This window comes from Sprattus sprattus (genome assembly GCF_963457725.1).
Source record: "Sprattus sprattus genome assembly, chromosome: 4".
Taxonomy (NCBI): Eukaryota; Metazoa; Chordata; class Actinopteri; order Clupeiformes; family Clupeidae; genus Sprattus; species Sprattus sprattus.
The window spans coordinates 10,959,659-10,977,617 of record NC_137923.1 but is presented as its reverse complement, the minus strand read 5'-3'; the positions used below and the strand labels follow the sequence as shown (position 1 = coordinate 10,977,617).

Below are 17,959 nucleotides of genomic sequence, written 5' to 3'. Positions count from 1 at the left end.
CTTCCTCCCGTGTGTCCTTATGCGCATTTTGATAATTGACTACTAGGAGATTTGCTATAATGTTTACTAATCTAGACCCTGCGATGTTAAATCCCAGATTATAATACGTCCCTCTCTTCAATATAGAGTTCCACGTCAATAAAATAATCTCATTCATTCAAATGAATCATTTTGGATTCTTGGATGAAACTGTGTTTTTTAATAATCAATGTCCATTTTTTACTCAAGTTTAACATCCAACAAAAATGGTTTCCATTCATCATCAAAATGTTACGTTGCAATGATAACATAGTTCCTAAATTATATATGTATATATTTATATATATATATAAAAATAAAAAACAGCAATAACATTGGCGTTATTGTTTTAAACTAAGGCATGATGTTTTGACCATTAAAATCATGGTCAGAATAATAATATGAAGAACACCAATGCGTGCTGCACTGTATTGAATGGTCCTTCAGTGAAAAGAATCAGTTCTTTCTTCCACCAGCAGAGGGCAGTATTATTTGGTCTTTGGGTGTTTTCCTTTGCCGTGGCACACTCCTTCCTGAGACTGAGAGCAGGAAAAACTGAGTTAGCGGCAGTTCTACGATGAATTATGTAAAGTCTTCAGTGCACTGAAATTATTTCGAACACAGCTGACATGCAGCAGCGTGTGCAGATTCATTTACCTGTCGCTTCCGTGTCACACGGAAAAAGTCTTCAATTCGTGACTGATGGCATTTCCCAGATGCCTTTTCCTCCTCTCTTGCGCTCCGTTTTTCCTGAAGAGACTGACGAAATTTCTCCATCCGACTACGAACTCGGTGCTCTCTGGGAGCGAAAAAAGAGAGAAGTGTTCTTAGACATGGTTGGTGTGGCCAGCTTCAAGTGCCAAACATTAGGGGTAGTCACAAGAGGAAGAGTCAAAGTTAACTAAAATAACCTAATCTGTTTGGGAATACAGGACAAATACTGTTTTGATGATTTTTCACTTCATCACCCTCCAGACTTACTTTACATGTTTCTCCTGGCACAGGAAGCGCACCAGACCTTCCTCATCAGGCTCTCTCCAGACCAGCTCTGGTGTTTCAACCTCCAGGCTCTCAAGGAAGAGGTCACGTGCTCCCTGATACTTCCATCCCACAGGTACAGGATGTGTCTTAAGTGGGTTGAGAGATTGTTAGGTAGGTGACAGAAGGAGGAATACAGACATTTGGCTTTTATTTATATTTTGTCAGCAGATTTATGCAAGGAGACATTCAACTTAAAGGTGGTACTGTTGTAATACTTTCCTTGTTTAGGTAGAAAAAAAGACACCATACACTGATAATCACAATCAAAAGCACAAAGGTGAGCAATGTTATTGGCCCAGTTTGGTGCAAATACCTTTTTATTAACATTCTGTGCCACACATTCTATGGTCCGATGTTGTTTGATCAGTGACAAGGCTCGCTTAGGTCCAAGACCCCCAATCTTTTCACAATAGTCACATCCCAGCAAGATGCACAAGTCAACAAACTGGTAGAGATAAAAGGGAAGTGTTTAAGAAGCCATATCATAATCACTACAGTATGCTGAACCAACTGGTGGATTGTAATATTTCAATTGAGGCATTTTATGAGAAACAAAATCCATCTCACCTCCTTGTGGGAAAGTTGTAAGATTTCTAAAATCTTGGACAAGCAGTATTCTGTCACATCACTATAAAACAATCCATACATAAAATTTATTATTTTAATTATAAAAACAGCTAGAAATAGTTTAATGATTTTACATAATTCCTTTCAAATGAACCAAGTGTCCTTTGAGGCCAAAACAACTGTATAATTCTACATTTCTATTAAATAATCTGAAATTCTGTGGAATGGTAGATACTTTTTAGGACTCTCATCTTCCTCTCACCTGTCTTTCTTAGCATTAAGTTGGCGAAGGAGAACAGAACCTCCAAAAGGTAAAGTGTCCATATCTTCCGAAGCCACAGCATGTACCATGCCAGTCTTCACCAGATGGGCACAAAATGCCTCTGCATCTCCTGGAGCCTGGACACAACAAAAAGACACATTCATGACAAACATGCCACATTCCCACACAAATGTCTACAACGGTATCACAAAATTGAACACTGACCATGACAACAGGCACACCCACGAGCCTAAGGAGCTGTAGACAGTCCTGTGTTTGTGGGGAAACTAAGAGCAGCATCATTAAAAACATTTAATGTTGCAGTAACCAATCCCCCCTCTCTTTAATGTGCAGTGCACAGTCAGAAAAGCTGGCAGTTAGTGATGTTTGTGTTGATGTGTGGACAATTTAACTAACCTGCATTACGCCGTGGATGTGGCGGAGAGTTCCAGCCTGCATTCTTAGCTCTTCTCTCCAGCTACATTAAATAAAGTCCATCAATAACACATTTACAACAACTTAAGCCATTTAAAACCTTTTATTTGTATTTTACTTGCAACAAGTCAATGACCAGTCTGATCTATAGATAAAAATGAAAAGGTTCAGGTAGGCCTACCACAGCTTTTTTTTGTTCAGGGGGCCTCCCATCAATAACATAGACCGGTTTGATATCGTGCTCGAGAAACGCAAGTGTGCGAAAGAACAGCCCAGTCAGTGGACTGCAATCATAACAAGGTTGAGAAGACACATGAAGGGGAGGTAGGCAAAAACTAAACAATAAGCTTACAGTTAGCTGGTATTTTTTAACCACCTTTGTCTTTTCCATGTCTTCGAGCTAGCCATGAACTTAATGCAGCCATGGTGGTGCAAGACATTTTGCCTGAAAATAACCTGATAGGAAACAATCTTGAACCAGGGACCTACCTCAAATGCTGCATGGAGGGGACCGCTGTACGAAACTGATTCATAACAATAGATGTATCCAAAGCGATTACCTTCCCTGTCAAAAAGTGAAGTTATACATTATTTCGTTGTAACTTAGAAAATCGCTGGCTGACTTACTGATGTAAACCCTACTTGCCCCATTAGAAAAAAAATAATCTCTAAAATCAATGATTGCTATTCCATGATCACGTAAGGAAATCGTATATGGCCAGCTAGCTAAACCAGCCTTTGCTAGTGTGAATAGGCTAACTGCTGCCTAGAGGAATGTTATGATTTACCAGTGTAATCGCTGATCTCCTTGTGAGATATCGCACCGGGAGCATCACTTCGAATTAAATCTGCCAGTTTGGTGATCCCCATTATGAAAATAATTTTAGATGAACTGTGTGTGGTAGAGTTAGCCTAAAAGAAAAACCCGGAAACTGGAGAGCGACATCACGCGGACGTTGTTTTGATCAGCTGATCAAAAAAAAAAAATGTGGGCGGGGGAAGTGGTAGAGCACTGCTTGAGCAAGGCACCTAACCCCAATCACTGCTCCCCGGGCGCTCAAAGCAGCTCACTGCTCCGGGTTAGTGTGCTTCACTGTGGGTATCACTGTGTGTATCACTACCCTAGATGGGTAAAATGCAGAGATAAAATTCAGAGTGTGTGTGTGTGTCTATCTCTGCCATAAACAGTCACTAGTCATTTCCATTAACGTCAAGGACCTCCCAACTACGTTTCTAATGACTTAGGTGACATTGGCGTAAACGTCAGTCGGTACATTTTCCAGTAACAGTTCATTTTGTTACATTTTGCTCAGATAACACACAGAGACATTTAGTTCTATCTAAACAGGCTGATCTAGCTAAAATTATGAAAGTTATCTCCACCTTTGGGTAAACTGCAGTGGCAAATAAAACCACGAAAATACCGATTTCTGATATCTTCATTTTTAATAAATTACGATGTATTTACACGTTTATGTCCCCCAAAAAAACCGGACTGTGGGAGCATAATTGACAGTGTTAAAGATGCATAAATATAACTTAAATAATAATGCAGTCTATGGAATGTTAACATTCTTTCTTTTTAAATCTTTGCACAACACATTGCACAGACAACATGCTATTTATCCATCAACCATATTTTTTCAACAAAATGCACATTTACCTTTTCACAGTTTGACCACCTGAATTACCAGGGATTATGCAATAACTATTTTTTGTGACAATAAGGACAGCTGAGCATAAACCCATTTCCCCCCGTTCTTAAAACAAACATTATGACTGTCCAAAACACAGATGCTCATGAACAACTTGCGATTCTCATGGACATGCTGTATTTGTATGCTAATGTTCTACAACAGTTTTCATGTGCAGCCAGATTTAACATTGTATTCATGAGTACATAAATGTACCAAATGTGGGTAAACACCCCTGAACACCCCATTATAAATTATAAACCAGACGAGGACTGGATGGAAAATGTAGACCTCTTCAAACATTTCTTAAGTCTGGCTTCCATATCAGTCCAAACCACATCACTGGAATTCAGAATTTCGATAAACCTGTGAAATTCTAACGGCGGAACCACACCCAAGTGTTGACTAGCCAGAATGCCACAGTAACGGAATACATGATCATTTCCCTCCTGGTCCTCTCTTTATTGTCCTGCTCCAGCAGATGAAGGCGCCGGTTCAGCTTTACTATCTGAAATCGAACTTGTGCATTAGTGGACTGGAACTGTGAGTAAAACATCAGTATTTTTGTAGTTCTGTGTGGATACCTGTCGTCGCAGTGACGCAGCGTCCACCAAAGATGTTTCCTCAGGGGTGGTTTCCAAATTCAGGTCATAAGCCTGGTGGCCAACCCTTTGAAAAAAGTCAAGAAGAACAAAAATAAGGTTGTATTGGTAAAAGATTATGGTCAGTCAAATTTGACAAAAAGTATATTGGATTTATTGTGGGCACTACTTTTAAGCCTATCTCTCTGAATTGCCCATCTAATTATTAAACAGTGAATAACGATCTGTTTCCATGGTCACTGTCCTTTCTTTTTATTGGTCCACTTGAGATACTGTTATTTCTTTTAACTGGGTAGTATTTACCCAGGCTCTGACCCCAAACATTAGATTCTAACCTGAATTGGGAAATGTCCTCAATGACAGTCAGTCCTTTTACACAACTTCATTCATATACTTATTCAAGTTACCCTTACAACAACAACAACAACCATGCCAATCCTGACACTACATTCTGTACCTTTCTAAACTCATTCTAAGTGTCTTTTATGGGCTTGGTTTGACAGTCCCCTTTTGACCCCATTGACAGGAATTGCAGGTCAGAGTGCAAAGGTCGGCCAGTTCACCTGTGTTGGGGGTCATCCAGCACTTCTAGAACCTGCTGATAGGCTCTGCGCGTAGTGCACTGGATGTAAGTCAGAATGCCGCTGGCGCTGTAGAGAGTCTGGCCGTCCTCAGGAGTAACGAGCGGAGGACATAAGCGCACGGGAGGAGCTGAAGATGGGCTCACGCTAGAGAAAAAGAGTCGAGGTAGAGAGAGTTAACACAAAGTGAGTGTGAAAGACAAGAATAACACACTAACAACATGTGAACACCTGAGAAATAATTATATACACTTGCCCAAGACCTGGATGCAAATCTATGCTATAAAGGTTTAGACTTCTATGGGAAGGATACTGAATGAAACAGAATGTGTTGCTAATCTCTGGAGGTGTCCAGCTGAGACTGGTGGCTAAGCAGCAGCAGGAGGAGAGTAAAAAAGAGCAGATAATCCAGGGATTTTTGAGGAGGTAACTCACGCCTCATGTTTGATTGGTGGCCCATGGTGGCGGATGACAGCGGTCTCACTCACACAGCGCTCTCGACGAGACCTTGTGTGAGACGTTGCCTATGTGAAGGGATACAGGGGATGACATCTGACAGTAAATATCCTCATCCATCTGTGTAAATGCAACCAGAACTGTTCACTAATGACTAAATAAAACTATAAGATAAAGGTGCTCACACTCATAAATGCAACCATGATTCCAGGTTTAGCCATTTAAATTCACTAGTCATTTATCTCACATTAATTTAATCAATGAACCGATTATTGACGTGACAATAGTACAGCAATCAACGCACAACATGGCTTAGACAGAAACCCTAATTTCCATAAAATCATCAATGGTTAAAAACTATTTGGTTATAAAGTATTCAAGTCTGGTTTCTATCCCTGGCTCGGTTCATGTTGACTCACCTCCTCTCTTTGCTGAGCTGCACTGGACGGGTCTCGCTCCAGGAAATCCAGTGGCTGGTCAGTGAGAGTGAGGACTCGTGGGGGAGCCATCAGGGCCACTGACTCCACAGGAGTGGACTGAATCAGGTCCAAGTCCCTGGGTCTGCTGTACAGGGAGTCACCACTCTCACCTGATGGTGAGATAGTTCAAGTTAGGAGGGCCAGTTTATTGATATTTTTCCTACACAGTTATGTCAAGTTAACTAACATAACACAACTTTTTTTTGTTGTCTCTAACCGTAAAACGCAACCCATCATAGGGCCACATGGCATGTGCAGCTGCTTGCGTACCTGCCACTACAATCCTCTCTGGAACCTGCATCATGCTCGTGGGGAGAGGAACCTCGTGGAGTGGGGCAGAGTGGTCCTCCGTCGCACCAGATGCAACTTTGAGTCTTTCTGGGATGCGCATACGCTGGTTGATGCCTTCCGTGTATTCTAACTCGTAATGGATGCGATTCATTTCTACCATATCAGGAGAGGGAGAATATGTAGTTTGACTCATCTGTCAAGAACAGAAGAAAATTACAGGGTCAATAGCTGAAAGGGTACATTTGTTTTCGCGTGAAAAACGCAAAACAGCGCACGTTCTATGCGCACGATTCAACATGCGTAGTAAGCCAATGAACCAACACTCTCATCGCACTGTAGCCGTCTACGGGTTAGCGTAACCAGGCTAGTCACAGATTTATCAGATCATTTAGCCAGCTAGGGAAGCTAACGCTAAGCGAAATGTTTGCCCTTTCTCTACTGCTTGAAAAGCGCATTTCTAAAATTGGTGTAGATGGAAAGCTGAATGACACAAATGTCAAATCTAACGCTGAACACAAAATTGTCCAGGACACTTTTACTTAGTATTGGCAATAAGTGTCAGTTAGCCTAAGTTACCAAAACAACGGGGCACAACATTACGTTATGTTCATCAGTACAATTCGAAACGGTATAACGATAGCTGTGTAGAGTCGACCACCACATGAGGTGCTCCATAACTTTAGAGGGTAACAATACGTTACCATGTTGGATATCTCACTAATTAGCCAGTCATTTGTTCTAAAAAAAAAAAACATGTATTGAAATTCACACGCGTAGCGATAGCCATTAATAAATATACCTAACGTTAGTTGTCTGTCATCTAAACAAAACGCAGTTATTCAGTGGCATTATGACAATGCTGTGTGCCAAGTAATAACTTGAAACGAACCTTACCGTAGTACGTATTGAATATAAGACGAACATTTATCTCGATTACATTGAATAGGGCATGCTACTTAATTGGAAGCTAACGTTATATGAATGAGTCGCCATTGCGAAAACCTTAAGATATATTTAAATTACATACACTTACTTCTATAGACTGCCTCGCGTTATTCTTCCACCGAGCGAGTAATTTACCTAGCAATTGCTGTATTGTTTTAACCAATAAGCAACATTGTCAGATGTCATTTCAGCTTCGTGCACTAAGTGGTAGACTTGCTAGCTGAAAGTCTTGGCACAAGCTAATATAAGCTATGTTGTCTAGCGTTGTGTGCCTTGGCTCCTTAGCGATCTATGGTATCAGAACTATTACTAACTTGCTGTTCAATAAGTTGCCAGTGATCACAAATGACAGCATGAGTGATGAACGCACAGATGTATGCTGCTTTGCAAAATGTTGATAAACGTCTGGATTCCGCTAACTAGCAATCTATCTAAAATACCATAAAAGTGTGCTGGTAAATTCGGCTGCGTCCTCTACCTTCGAAACCGACCTAACCAATCATTCATCGTGCGTTTAGCTCGAGCAGTGAAACAGCAGCGTACCTTGTCGACACATGCATTCACCAGGTAGTTTCTCAGTCCTTATAATATCAAAGTAATCAGAAACAACCTTCTATAATCTTAGAAATGTAGCCAGCATCAAGGGTTTGGTGTTCCAAATACTAAGGGGCTTTTTACAACTGACATTAAAATGCGTTTTGGGTGATCGGAATGCAATCGGATAGTGCTTGACCACATGAAATGACGTATTGAGGATAGATTGTGGGCCAAACTGCCTCCAGAACCAGAAATGGTCAGGGACTCATTGTGACCACATTGAACACAAGTGTTAATGCATTGTCAATACAACAACTAAAGGAAGTAGGTAATCGCGCGCGACTGTTCCAAACCAGCGAGGTTTTGTAAAGCAAGCAAACACCATGCAGTGCAGTTTCACAAATGGCTACCATGTTTTTCTATTCTTCTATCTTTTTTGTGGATGTTGTTTTCTTTAAACCCGCGCAAACGGGAGGAGGATGTGACGTCAGCTCGACACAGCATTGGATCTCAGAGGGACACTGCAGACACGTTTTAATACCAGTTGTAACTGAATCTGGTTAAAATCATATCAAAACAGATCTTGATACTATCTGGATACCAGACGCATTTAATGCTGGGTGTAAAAAAAAAAAAAGAAGAAAAGCTTATTTATTTTTCCATTTCCAGTAGGGTGGACAACTGTAATAGTCTCTTCACCGGTCTTCCCAAAAAGACCAAACAGCTGCGGCTCATTCAAAATACTGTACTGAGTCTTATCCAGGACCAAGAGAACAGAGCACATTACTCCAGTTCTAAAATATGTACACAGGCTTACATTCAACTACAGAATGTATTTTAGTGCTGCTACAGTCTGAAAATCACTGAATGGTTTGGGCCTAGAATACATGTCTGATATGTTCACAATATATAAACTGGGTTCTTAGATCCATGAACTCAAGTCAGATAGCAAGCTCAGAGTCCAAACCAAACCAACCAGATAATTTAGCTGTTATGCTGCATGTAGCTAGAATAAACTGCCAGATCTTAGATGTGCCCCACATATAGCAATTTTTAAATCCACTAGTCCACTTCACTTTTATAATGATTTTACTTAGCCTGTATTTTATTTATGTATACAGGGCTTCATCATATTGGTGAAAAGTGTGTGAATAGGCCGAATTGACACACGGATACTGCATAAGTTGTTCGGCTGAGAAAACGTCAATGGCCCTCATTCTCGATATTTTTCTGTAATTCTTCAGAAATGTTTCTTACACGACTTTGCAAAAACAACGTAAGGGAAACGCCGCATTTTCGCTGCATTCCCGCACACTTGAAAATGCGTTCATAAGCAGCCAAAGTCTTCTCACAGCTGTGTTCCTGTGTTCCTTATGGCGGCTGCTTGCTTCAGCGTTGGGGTTAATTGTTGCGCAAAATTTACTCAGTGCAGTTCATGCTCCCAATGGTTGCGCGTGTTGCCATGAGCCTGCCATTTGCTCGGCAGATAGAAAGCTGTTTCCCTAACAGAAAGTCTGAAGCTTGAAGTTCTTTTCAAACCTTTGCTTGGGTAGCACTGTTAAACTGAGCAGACATGCAGAATACATTTTAGTAATCTCATCACGTAACATTAGTTTCTAAAAACATGCTAACGTATATGGGAAATCCTATAGACACTGCGCTAGGTATTAGCATCAATTAATTCACGTTAATGTTTTTGTATGAGCCTGACATTTGCTCTGCAGATAGATAACAGGTTCCCTAACAGAAAGTCTGAAGCTTGAAGTTCTTTTCAAACCTTTACTTGGGAAGCACTGTAAAACTGTTCTCATTTAGCGAGCTATATTATCTCATGTCGCAAGCTAAATTAATTATCTTAGCTTCAGTTGTACGCCGAACAGGGCCCTGGAACAATTCATACAGAAAAAATATGTGTTTGCTTTATTACCGATCATTGTATTGTTGTATAGTATCGTTGGTCTGATTGGTTAAAGGCGTGTCCAATTACGTGACTGAAGTTGACCGCTGTTGAGAAGTTCGCCAGACCAACTGAGCAAATGAAATGCAGTGAAGGGGCGGGGAATTCCCAGACAAGTTAAGCCTTTTAACACGGACAGATTTTTTTTATGTGATTCCTCAAATAACCACAATATGGCCCTGTGAAATCGCATTTGAGAAGATTCCGGAAGAGTTACGACTGCTATTTCGCGTTCTGAAAGTCTTCTTAAGTTCAGAAGAAATCGCAGACGAGAAAACTATGGCAAATGTTTTCCTAAATCCACCGAAGTGGAGTTCAGAAGAGAGTCCTTCTGAAAGTCTTCCCAACTGCTGTCGAGAATGAGGGCCAATGTGATCCTTATATTGAGGTGGTACAATTTGTAGTTTTCTCAGCCTAATGCCTTATGCAGTATCAGTGTCCATTCTGCCCACAGAGTCAGTAGGCCACACACTTGAAATGCTGTGCATGCCATGCAGATGAAAATTCTCCGTTTTTTATTTCAGAATCATGTTCTACACCTCCCAATAAAGAAATGTGCCCCCTCTATTTGTAGTTTTCCCAGCCAGACAACTTTTGCAGCATCATTCTTTTGGACTTGTTATTATTATTCCATGCAATTTGGAGTGAAAATCTGTGAGATCTAGTGAGTATTTATTTATTACAAATGCCATAAGAAAGGAGGTAGGATATTGTTTTTTATTTAAAGGCGAGACATTCCAGGCTCCCTCTGAAGAAAACAAATTAAATACCTGAAATGGAAACAGCAGATGGCGCTATTATACCATTGCATTGGATCGTGACGTCAGCATCAAGCCTATGAGGTGGCACACCAAAATAATAAACATTGATTGTTTGTGTGCCAAGGGTTTTTTTCCCTATCGCAAGAGCCTCAGTTAAGAATTCATAAAAAAAAAAAAATCTATTCAGGGTTATGTACACCCTACTCATATTCATTGTCTCTGCACTTATATTTGAGCTTCAACCTTGTTTAGTATTAGAATAATAGGTTCTTCCTTTCTTAAAAGCTCATCCATATCTGTCGCCCACAGAGCATTGCTAGAGGTCAGGGATTGTTGCACAAAGATTTGAGACCTGTCTGCTTGCTCACACCAGGTTTGTCCCTCTAAACTGTGGATTTAATGGCTTACAGGGGGTTAAACCCTTGGATTCAGTCAGCTGGAGGTTAGAGGGATTACTTGCCCCAGACCCCTATTTTCACCTCTCCACTGTGGCTGTCAGCAGGGCGGGGTTGTTGTGTGGTCACAGGGGCGTGCATTGGTATGGGAGAAGAGGAGGTGGGTGAGCAATGAGCTGTGTGTCCATGCTTCCTGGTGAGGAGCATGGTCATTATTTGGAGATTTTTATTCTGGTCATTTGCCCAGGATGTCAATACCTGTTCAGTGTCAAAAAAACAAATGCAAAACTCAAAATTAGCAGGTGTATATTTGAAAGACACTTTTTAAAGCATTTTACACCTTGTGTGTGTGCGTGTGTGTCTGTGTATGTGTGGGTGTGTGTGTATTTCTGCACACATATACAGTATGCGTGACCATGAATGTGTAGTCTGGTGGATGTACAGTGTGTAACAGGACTGAGTTCATTGTCCAAACTGAGAAGGTTGCTGTCCCACTTTGGCAGTGAAGCACAGAAGTGGAAATAAGGTGCTCTGAAACTTTAATGATCGCCTGTCATCCTGAAGATGGCCCTTCCTCAACACTGCCCATTCTTATCTATCTGTGCCTAATGGGCCTCAGTAACCAGTTACCATTCTGAAGCTAAGACCAAGCTACCAGAGAATGGTGAGCAGCTAAGATAATACCGAATGCTCACCATGCACCTCAAGCAGTGTGTCACCTCCACAAGCTATCACTACGCATACTTGTAGAGTGATGCATGTCAGCACTCGTGACCGTACAGTTTCCTCCCCACCCCCACCCAAATCACTTACACAAACACCCCCTGCCTGTCATTAACTAAGTGCATTGACCTATGTCATTGACTCTAAACTGTTCCACAATGGCTTTGGTGAGAGGTCAGGTTGCCCCATTGTGAGTGGTTTTGACTTCTGATGAACTGCTGGCTTTTGTGTGTGCTCAGCAAACCACAAACACACTCAAAAGAAAGAGGTTAAGCACCCCAGTTCACTGCCACTCCAATCAAAACAGAACCCCCCCCCCCCCCCCCCCCCGCACCAAAAAAACACACACACAGATATGTGCGCACGCATGCGCACACAAACACACACACACACACACACACATTAACTCTTGTTGGCAGCATAATGTCAGAGTAGCCACTGTGCCACACCATGGGCTCTTATACCATCACTCTCTGCGTGTTTTGACTCAGTTTCCGTGGTTGGGTGCCTACTCGGTAAAAGATAGAGACAGAGGGAGGGGGGGAAAGTGAAGGGAGGGGTCTAGAGATGGGGGAGAGGGGGGCTGTAGGAAAACAACAGATCGCCCCATCCCACACACACACACACACACACACACTAGCCCTTATCCCTTTGTGTCGACAGTGTTAATCCATCTGAGCAAACCCCGTGCACTGTGGCCTTGTGTTGAGTGCATTTTCAAAAACATTTTTTTCAAGCACACACATAGATGGAACCACTTTCATGCAAATGGTTTCTGCTATTGTTTTTTGTTTTATTCGAGCAAAGCTTGCCCTCTGGGATGAGAAAAGATGTTAAAATTTTGGTTGTATGGTTTTGTATTGTATGGAATGTTAAAGATACAATTTTTAGTATTTTTCAGTTTAATGGTATCGTCTCAATTCATGTTCTCATGTCTCCCGCAAAAAGCAGTATCTCTTTCTGTTGTTGTCTGCGTGCACGTGGGTGCGGGCGTGTTGTTGTGCTCTTGCTCCTCTCTGGTGTGTGTGTGTGTGTGTGTGTGTGTGTGTGTGTGTGTGTTTCCCACTTGTTTACTTGCCAAAGGAGAAGCTGGGAGTGGTTGAGCCGGCTGGCAGGATGAGGGGTTTGGGCTAACGAGGTCACACCCTGCTAGCTGTGGTGATGATGATGGTCCTCCCGCCCTCGCAAGTGTGACTGACACGCACAGTTCCCCTACCCACCCCAGTCCTTCCTCCATAGCCCACCACGCTACATGACAGCAACACTAGAGCAGGGAGCTGAGCTGTCCATGGTACTGAAACCAGGAAACAGAGAGAGGGAGGGAGAGAGAGAGAGGGAAGGAGGAGGAGGAGGGGGAAGCTCTACCGCTGCGAGGTGGGTAGGCGTGTTCTTTGTGTTGTAAAGGCTGGGTTAATGTGCCGTGGCATCTACACGCAGCCGAGCTCCACATCCGAGAGAGTGTGTGCAAGACTGGGAGAGACATGCCCAACCAAGCCTCAGAGTTGCAGGCGCCTGCCGGGGATATGCATACACTTCACCTGAGTGAGAGGAGCGCAGCGTGAGTGCCTGGACAGTTTTGGACCGCCTCTGTGGAGTTTTACGAGTGTGTGTGCGTCTGTCTGGACCAGTGCCTGGTACTTGTAGGACAGTGAGTGCAGGACGTGTGTGTGATGAATGTGTGTGTGTCTGATTGAGTGAGTGCACGTGAGTTTTTGGACAGGATGTTTACTGCAGGGTGCTCTGGTGTCAATGGATTTTCATGACATGGGCAGATGAGGAGGGAAGTGGACTCTGAGCAGGAGTTCTGCACTGAATGGACACAGGATTCAGGGTCTTTGAGGTACCTAAAGGAGGGAGTCCATAGTTAGGCCACCATCTGGGGGATCTCCCTCCCTCTCCCCTTCCAGGACTGGAACTGAGTTCTGTGTACAACTCTGTGACTTTTACCATGGCCATCATCCTCTATGTGGAACCAGCGTGGAATCCTCAGGAACATGGTCAGGAGTTCTCAGACCTCTCAAGGTTGTACTGGATTTGCCTGAGAAGTGGTTCCGTGCATGTGTCGACAGGAACTCAGCCTCTCTGTAAGTATAAAAAACAATGATGTGTTTTGCAGTGACTTTGCAGCGACTTACCTGTTAGTTCAGTCTCTTCAGAGCATTTCTGATTAATGCACACCTGTGAATGAAGCTGTCTTTAAACCCTTAGCCTGACCTTGAGTTGTTCTCCATAGTGTTTTTATAAGAAACCCACCCAGCTACTTTAAGGCATCCACTAGCTCCATGACTCACTGTTGTTTTGATTCCCGGAATGTGGGTCACTAACCGTGCGAGCCAACCCTTGCTTTGCACCTTTGTGTTTCCCGAAAATGCCAACTGTTGCCGTTTTTTTTTTATCAGACAAAAGGATGTGAGAATATAGAGGAAACTAGACTAAACTATTAAAAAGAGGGGCAAAAATGATAAAGAACTATAGATAAATATTGAGGAGGTGACAGAGAGAGGGGGTTGCTGTGAGGAAAGCTGCGTGATAAACAAGCTGATTTTCAGGGCGCAGAGCTGTGAGCTTACAGGATTAATGAGAGAATTAAACCCAAACTCAAAGCACATGGCACCCAGAGCAACATCACACTGCATCTGCACCTGCTGCAGGTGTAGCGCTGACCCTCAACTCAGCCCTGGTCCTCCCTAACAGGATGTTTACATCTTTAAAGCACTGCTTCTGTTGGGCCTCCAAGTCCTTTTTTTAAGCATACTCCTTGGACTGGAGTTGCTGGAGGTCACCTCAGACACATAGTATGCTACTACACTTCTACTTTGCTAGGCTCATACTGATCGAGCAGAAAAGTTTTTTTCTTTTTTGAATGATGAGCGATAAGTGGAAGAGAGGATGCTAGACAATGACAGGTTTTTTGCAGTTGGCGTTGCAATCCCCATCTGGCTGGCCTCCAAGCCCCCCCCCCCCTGCACACTCACTCCCCCTCAACACTCCCTCCATCCCCCACCCCCTCCCCGTCACACACACTCCCGCTCACACACACTCACATAGTGGTCCGCTCGCACATAAACAAGCATGCAAGAGTCTTGGGCTGATCTGAAAAAACTGACCTACATAAGAGTGCAGTCTCCACCTCCTCCTCCTTTACCGACTTCTGCAGATGCACACTGCGCTTCTACACACCCACACACCCTGCATTGCTGCAAACATGTGTGCTCACGTGCTTACGCTAACACACTCACACACACACACACACACACACACACACACACACACACACACACACACACACACACACACACACACACACACACACACACACACAGGATATTCGGTTTAGCACACAGTGCACACAAGCTTTATAAACAGAGCCCCTCTGTAATTGTAAAATGCTTCTCAATGGTAATTATTCAGCCCATGATCATCCATAGACAGGCCTGTGTGAGCCTTTAAGGAATGATGGAGAACAGGACTCAATGTCCTAGACAGCCAGCTAAGAGGAGAGTTTACACAGCAGTCAGCATGACAACTGTGTGACAGGAAAATCTGGCAAAATCATGGCAACAACTCTGTAAAAATAACATAGGAGGAGATCAAGACCTAAACACAATTCACAGTTGTACTTTGGTCGTAAACTTGTATCTGCACTTTGCTGAGTGTGCAGAATAGGGTGTTTCTGTGAGTATGTGCTGTATTTTTGTGTGTGTGTGTCTTGTTTTGTTCTATATGTCTTTTGTTTTGTTCTATTTGTTTTGCCCCAAAGGGAATGATGAAATTTCTGATCACTGTCATGACTCATGATGCAATTGTTACCACCAATTTGTACTGTCCCTGGACAGTACTGACAATAGCATACATGTACACTCTCTCTGTCTCACTCCCTGCCACACACACATGCATAGTGGGGTATCATAGGGTCCCTAATTAATACTTTGCCTTTTTGCCTTCAGAAAGCTCTGGTGGATTGCCTGTAAAGGATGATGAGCTCAAAAGAGGACACTCTTCGGTTTTTCCAGTATGTTGAAGACAGTGGACTAAGAGCCTACAACGGATTGATCACTCACAACCAAGACTTTGTCAGGAATGAGAAAAACAGGACTATTGGTCAGGAGAAAAACGACAAGAAAAGAAAGCAGGAAGAAGCCATAAAGAGGTGAGTTCTCACACCTGCAGGAGCACACGTGTTAGTTGATCACTGCCTTCACATACAGACAGACACACACACACACACACACACACACACACACACACACACACACAAACACACCCACACACACACATACCAACACCAGCCCCTCACCCACAATCATGACCCTCCCCTCCCCCATTGCAAACCTTTATAAGCGCAACGCCCACCATAATGTAGAGGGATAATAATATCAGTTCTATACGCCAGGGCAGTCCTGTGTGGGCTCCCTGTGTCTCCCTCCAGCTTTGGTAGGGCGCCACTCATTGGTCCCACTGCTGCCAAGCTTCATGCTGTCCTCTCCTCCGGGAAGATTATTAATATTTTAGCTGCTGACATATGTAGGACTTGTTCTCGGTTAGGATGAGATTCCCGAGTCTCTCATCGAAAACATGATAAGGAGACGTCTGTGAGGAAACTGTCCTCAGTAAACTGACAGCAGTTAAGATGCCCCGATGACTCCGTTCAGGAGGGTGAGCCACATTGTGACGATTAGAATAGTTATTGTGTAGATTAATGCTGCTGTGTGGTGGTGGCTTCTGGAGAAGTGTTGACCTGACTTTCATGGTCTTCTGAGAACATCTGTCCTGGGCTTAGAAAGGCTTGTTTGGAGCTGAAGGAGCCCTCTGGGCCGCTATGATGAGACATGTTAGCAGGGGGTGTGTGGTCACTTGCTACCGCAGACTGGCTTTGGTATCAATTCACACATGTAATTGCAGGATGCAGGCATTGATTGCTTTTGGTGGCTGCAAAGTGCTCTGTGGTTTGCACAATTAGGCTGAGCAATCTGTGCCTGATCACTGTCTCACTCTCTGTCTGTCAGACACAATAAACACACACGTACACACACACACACAAACACAGAAGAACACACACAAACAAACTGGTCTTGATTGTCCCATACATACACATTCACATGTCACATACACTCTCTATCCCTCTCTCTCACTTTCACAAACACACACACACACGCACACGCACACGCACACGCACACGCACACGCACACGCACACGCACACGCACACGCACACACACACACACACACACACACACACACACACACACACACACACACACTCACAAACACACTCACTATCTCTCTCCCCCTCCCTTTCTCTCTCATTCTCTCCCTCACTCTCTCATACACTGACACTGACTGATTCTTCCAGCCAACAATTGTTCAATGACGTAATGTTTACTCTGGGGTGGACCAATGATGATTCCCCTTGAAGTACCCTATCCTTGCCACAGAAACAGGGGTAGCTGAAACCTTTTTGACAAAGTTAGAAGCGCAAGTGATTGTGAATTTTGTTATGTTAAAAACAGCTTTAAATATGTTTCAAATGCACTGTTCTTGGGTGTGATTTCATTTATTTGTATTTATTTTAAGTACTTTAAAAAAGCTAAATGAATACTTCTTAGTATTTACAATTGTAATAATTGAGATATGGATAAAATAAGTTGTCTTCATTATCAAGTGCTATCAGAGGGATAGAATGTTTTTCCAAGGACAAGGCAGCATGTTTTTTCAATGAAAAACACTCCTAGCAAGAACAAAAAAGCTAGGTATGCCGTCAGACCCCAACAGAAATAACTTCTCTTCCTCTCCTTAACCAAGCTGTAAGGCTTTGAGCTGCAGCTACTGCAGTGGGCTGTCCTATGCAGCCATTTTGTCTGATGAAACACAAGAGAAAAGTTTCAGTTGGTGTGGGAGCGCTTGCCTGAGTTTAGCATGCTTCCCTGGTGAGCTCATGTGCTGGGCTCACACTCACACATACACCACTCACGTTCCTGGTCTGGCGGCTGTTGCCTAGAGTGCGCAGGAAATAGGGGAAGCCACTCTCTGATTTCAAGCCCCCCTCACTCTCTCTTTCTGTACTTGTCTCAGCTGTTGCCGGATTGAAATATTAATAGGTAGAAGCTGGAAGAAAAGACGAGTTTTTCATGAGGCCTATATAAGTAGGTCAATGAGACGACCCATTTTTTTCTGTAGCTGGAGAGAGTGAGAGAGAGTCAGAGGGAGAGAGGATGT

At 43.1% G+C, this 17,959-nt stretch overlaps 3 protein-coding genes across 3 annotated transcripts in view; 1 reads left to right on the top strand and 2 right to left on the bottom strand.

Moving 5' to 3' along the window:
• Window positions 1-293: 293 nt before the first annotated feature.
• On the bottom strand, window positions 294-3,223 carry LOC308363681 (putative flap endonuclease 1 homolog). Its single transcript, XM_080836508.1, has 11 exons — window positions 3,112-3,223; window positions 2,813-2,888; window positions 2,505-2,607; window positions 2,306-2,366; window positions 2,114-2,175; window positions 1,889-2,025; window positions 1,627-1,687; window positions 1,373-1,504; window positions 1,000-1,145; window positions 676-817; window positions 294-557 (listed from the first exon to the last, which is right to left on the bottom strand). The coding sequence occupies exons 1-11, from the start codon at window positions 3,191-3,193 to the stop codon at window positions 507-509; spliced, it is 1,053 nt and encodes a 350-aa protein (XP_080692634.1). The 5' UTR covers window positions 3,194-3,223; the 3' UTR covers window positions 294-506.
• A 1,170-nt stretch (window positions 3,224-4,393) lies between these two features.
• Window positions 4,394-7,145, bottom strand: mffb (mitochondrial fission factor b; the record flags this gene model as incomplete). The annotated part of the gene is made up of 7 exons (XM_080837450.1): window positions 7,128-7,145; window positions 6,406-6,619; window positions 6,076-6,245; window positions 5,636-5,724; window positions 5,183-5,347; window positions 4,602-4,686; window positions 4,394-4,525 (listed from the first exon to the last, which is right to left on the bottom strand). Exons 1-7 carry the CDS (start codon window positions 7,128-7,130, stop codon window positions 4,394-4,396), a joined length of 858 nt encoding a protein of 285 aa, XP_080693576.1. The 5' UTR covers window positions 7,131-7,145.
• Window positions 7,146-15,718: 8,573 nt separating this feature from the next.
• Window positions 15,719-17,959, top strand: part of nyap2b (neuronal tyrosine-phosphorylated phosphoinositide-3-kinase adaptor 2b) — a gene marked incomplete at both ends in the record, with an annotated part of 13,019 nt that continues 10,778 nt past the window's right edge. Inside the window, one exon of the mRNA XM_080836769.1 lies at window positions 15,719-15,894. Within this exon, the coding sequence (XP_080692895.1) occupies window positions 15,719-15,894 (176 nt within the window). The remainder of the gene's footprint in view (window positions 15,895-17,959) is intronic.

Excerpts from the sequence above, each read along its gene's own strand:
- LOC308363681 (XM_080836508.1), bottom strand. The coding sequence starts at position 3,193 with ATGGGGATCACCAAACTGGCAGATTTAATTCGAAGTGATGCTCCCGGT. Across the intron at positions 2,176-2,305 it reads ACATCCACGGCGTAATGCAG|TTTCCCCACAAACACAGGAC; the intron begins GTTAGTTAAATT and ends TGCTGCTCTTAG. Across the intron at positions 818-999 it reads TGCCAGGAGAAACATGTAAA|AGAGCACCGAGTTCGTAGTC; the intron begins GTAAGTCTGGAG and ends TTTCGCTCCCAG.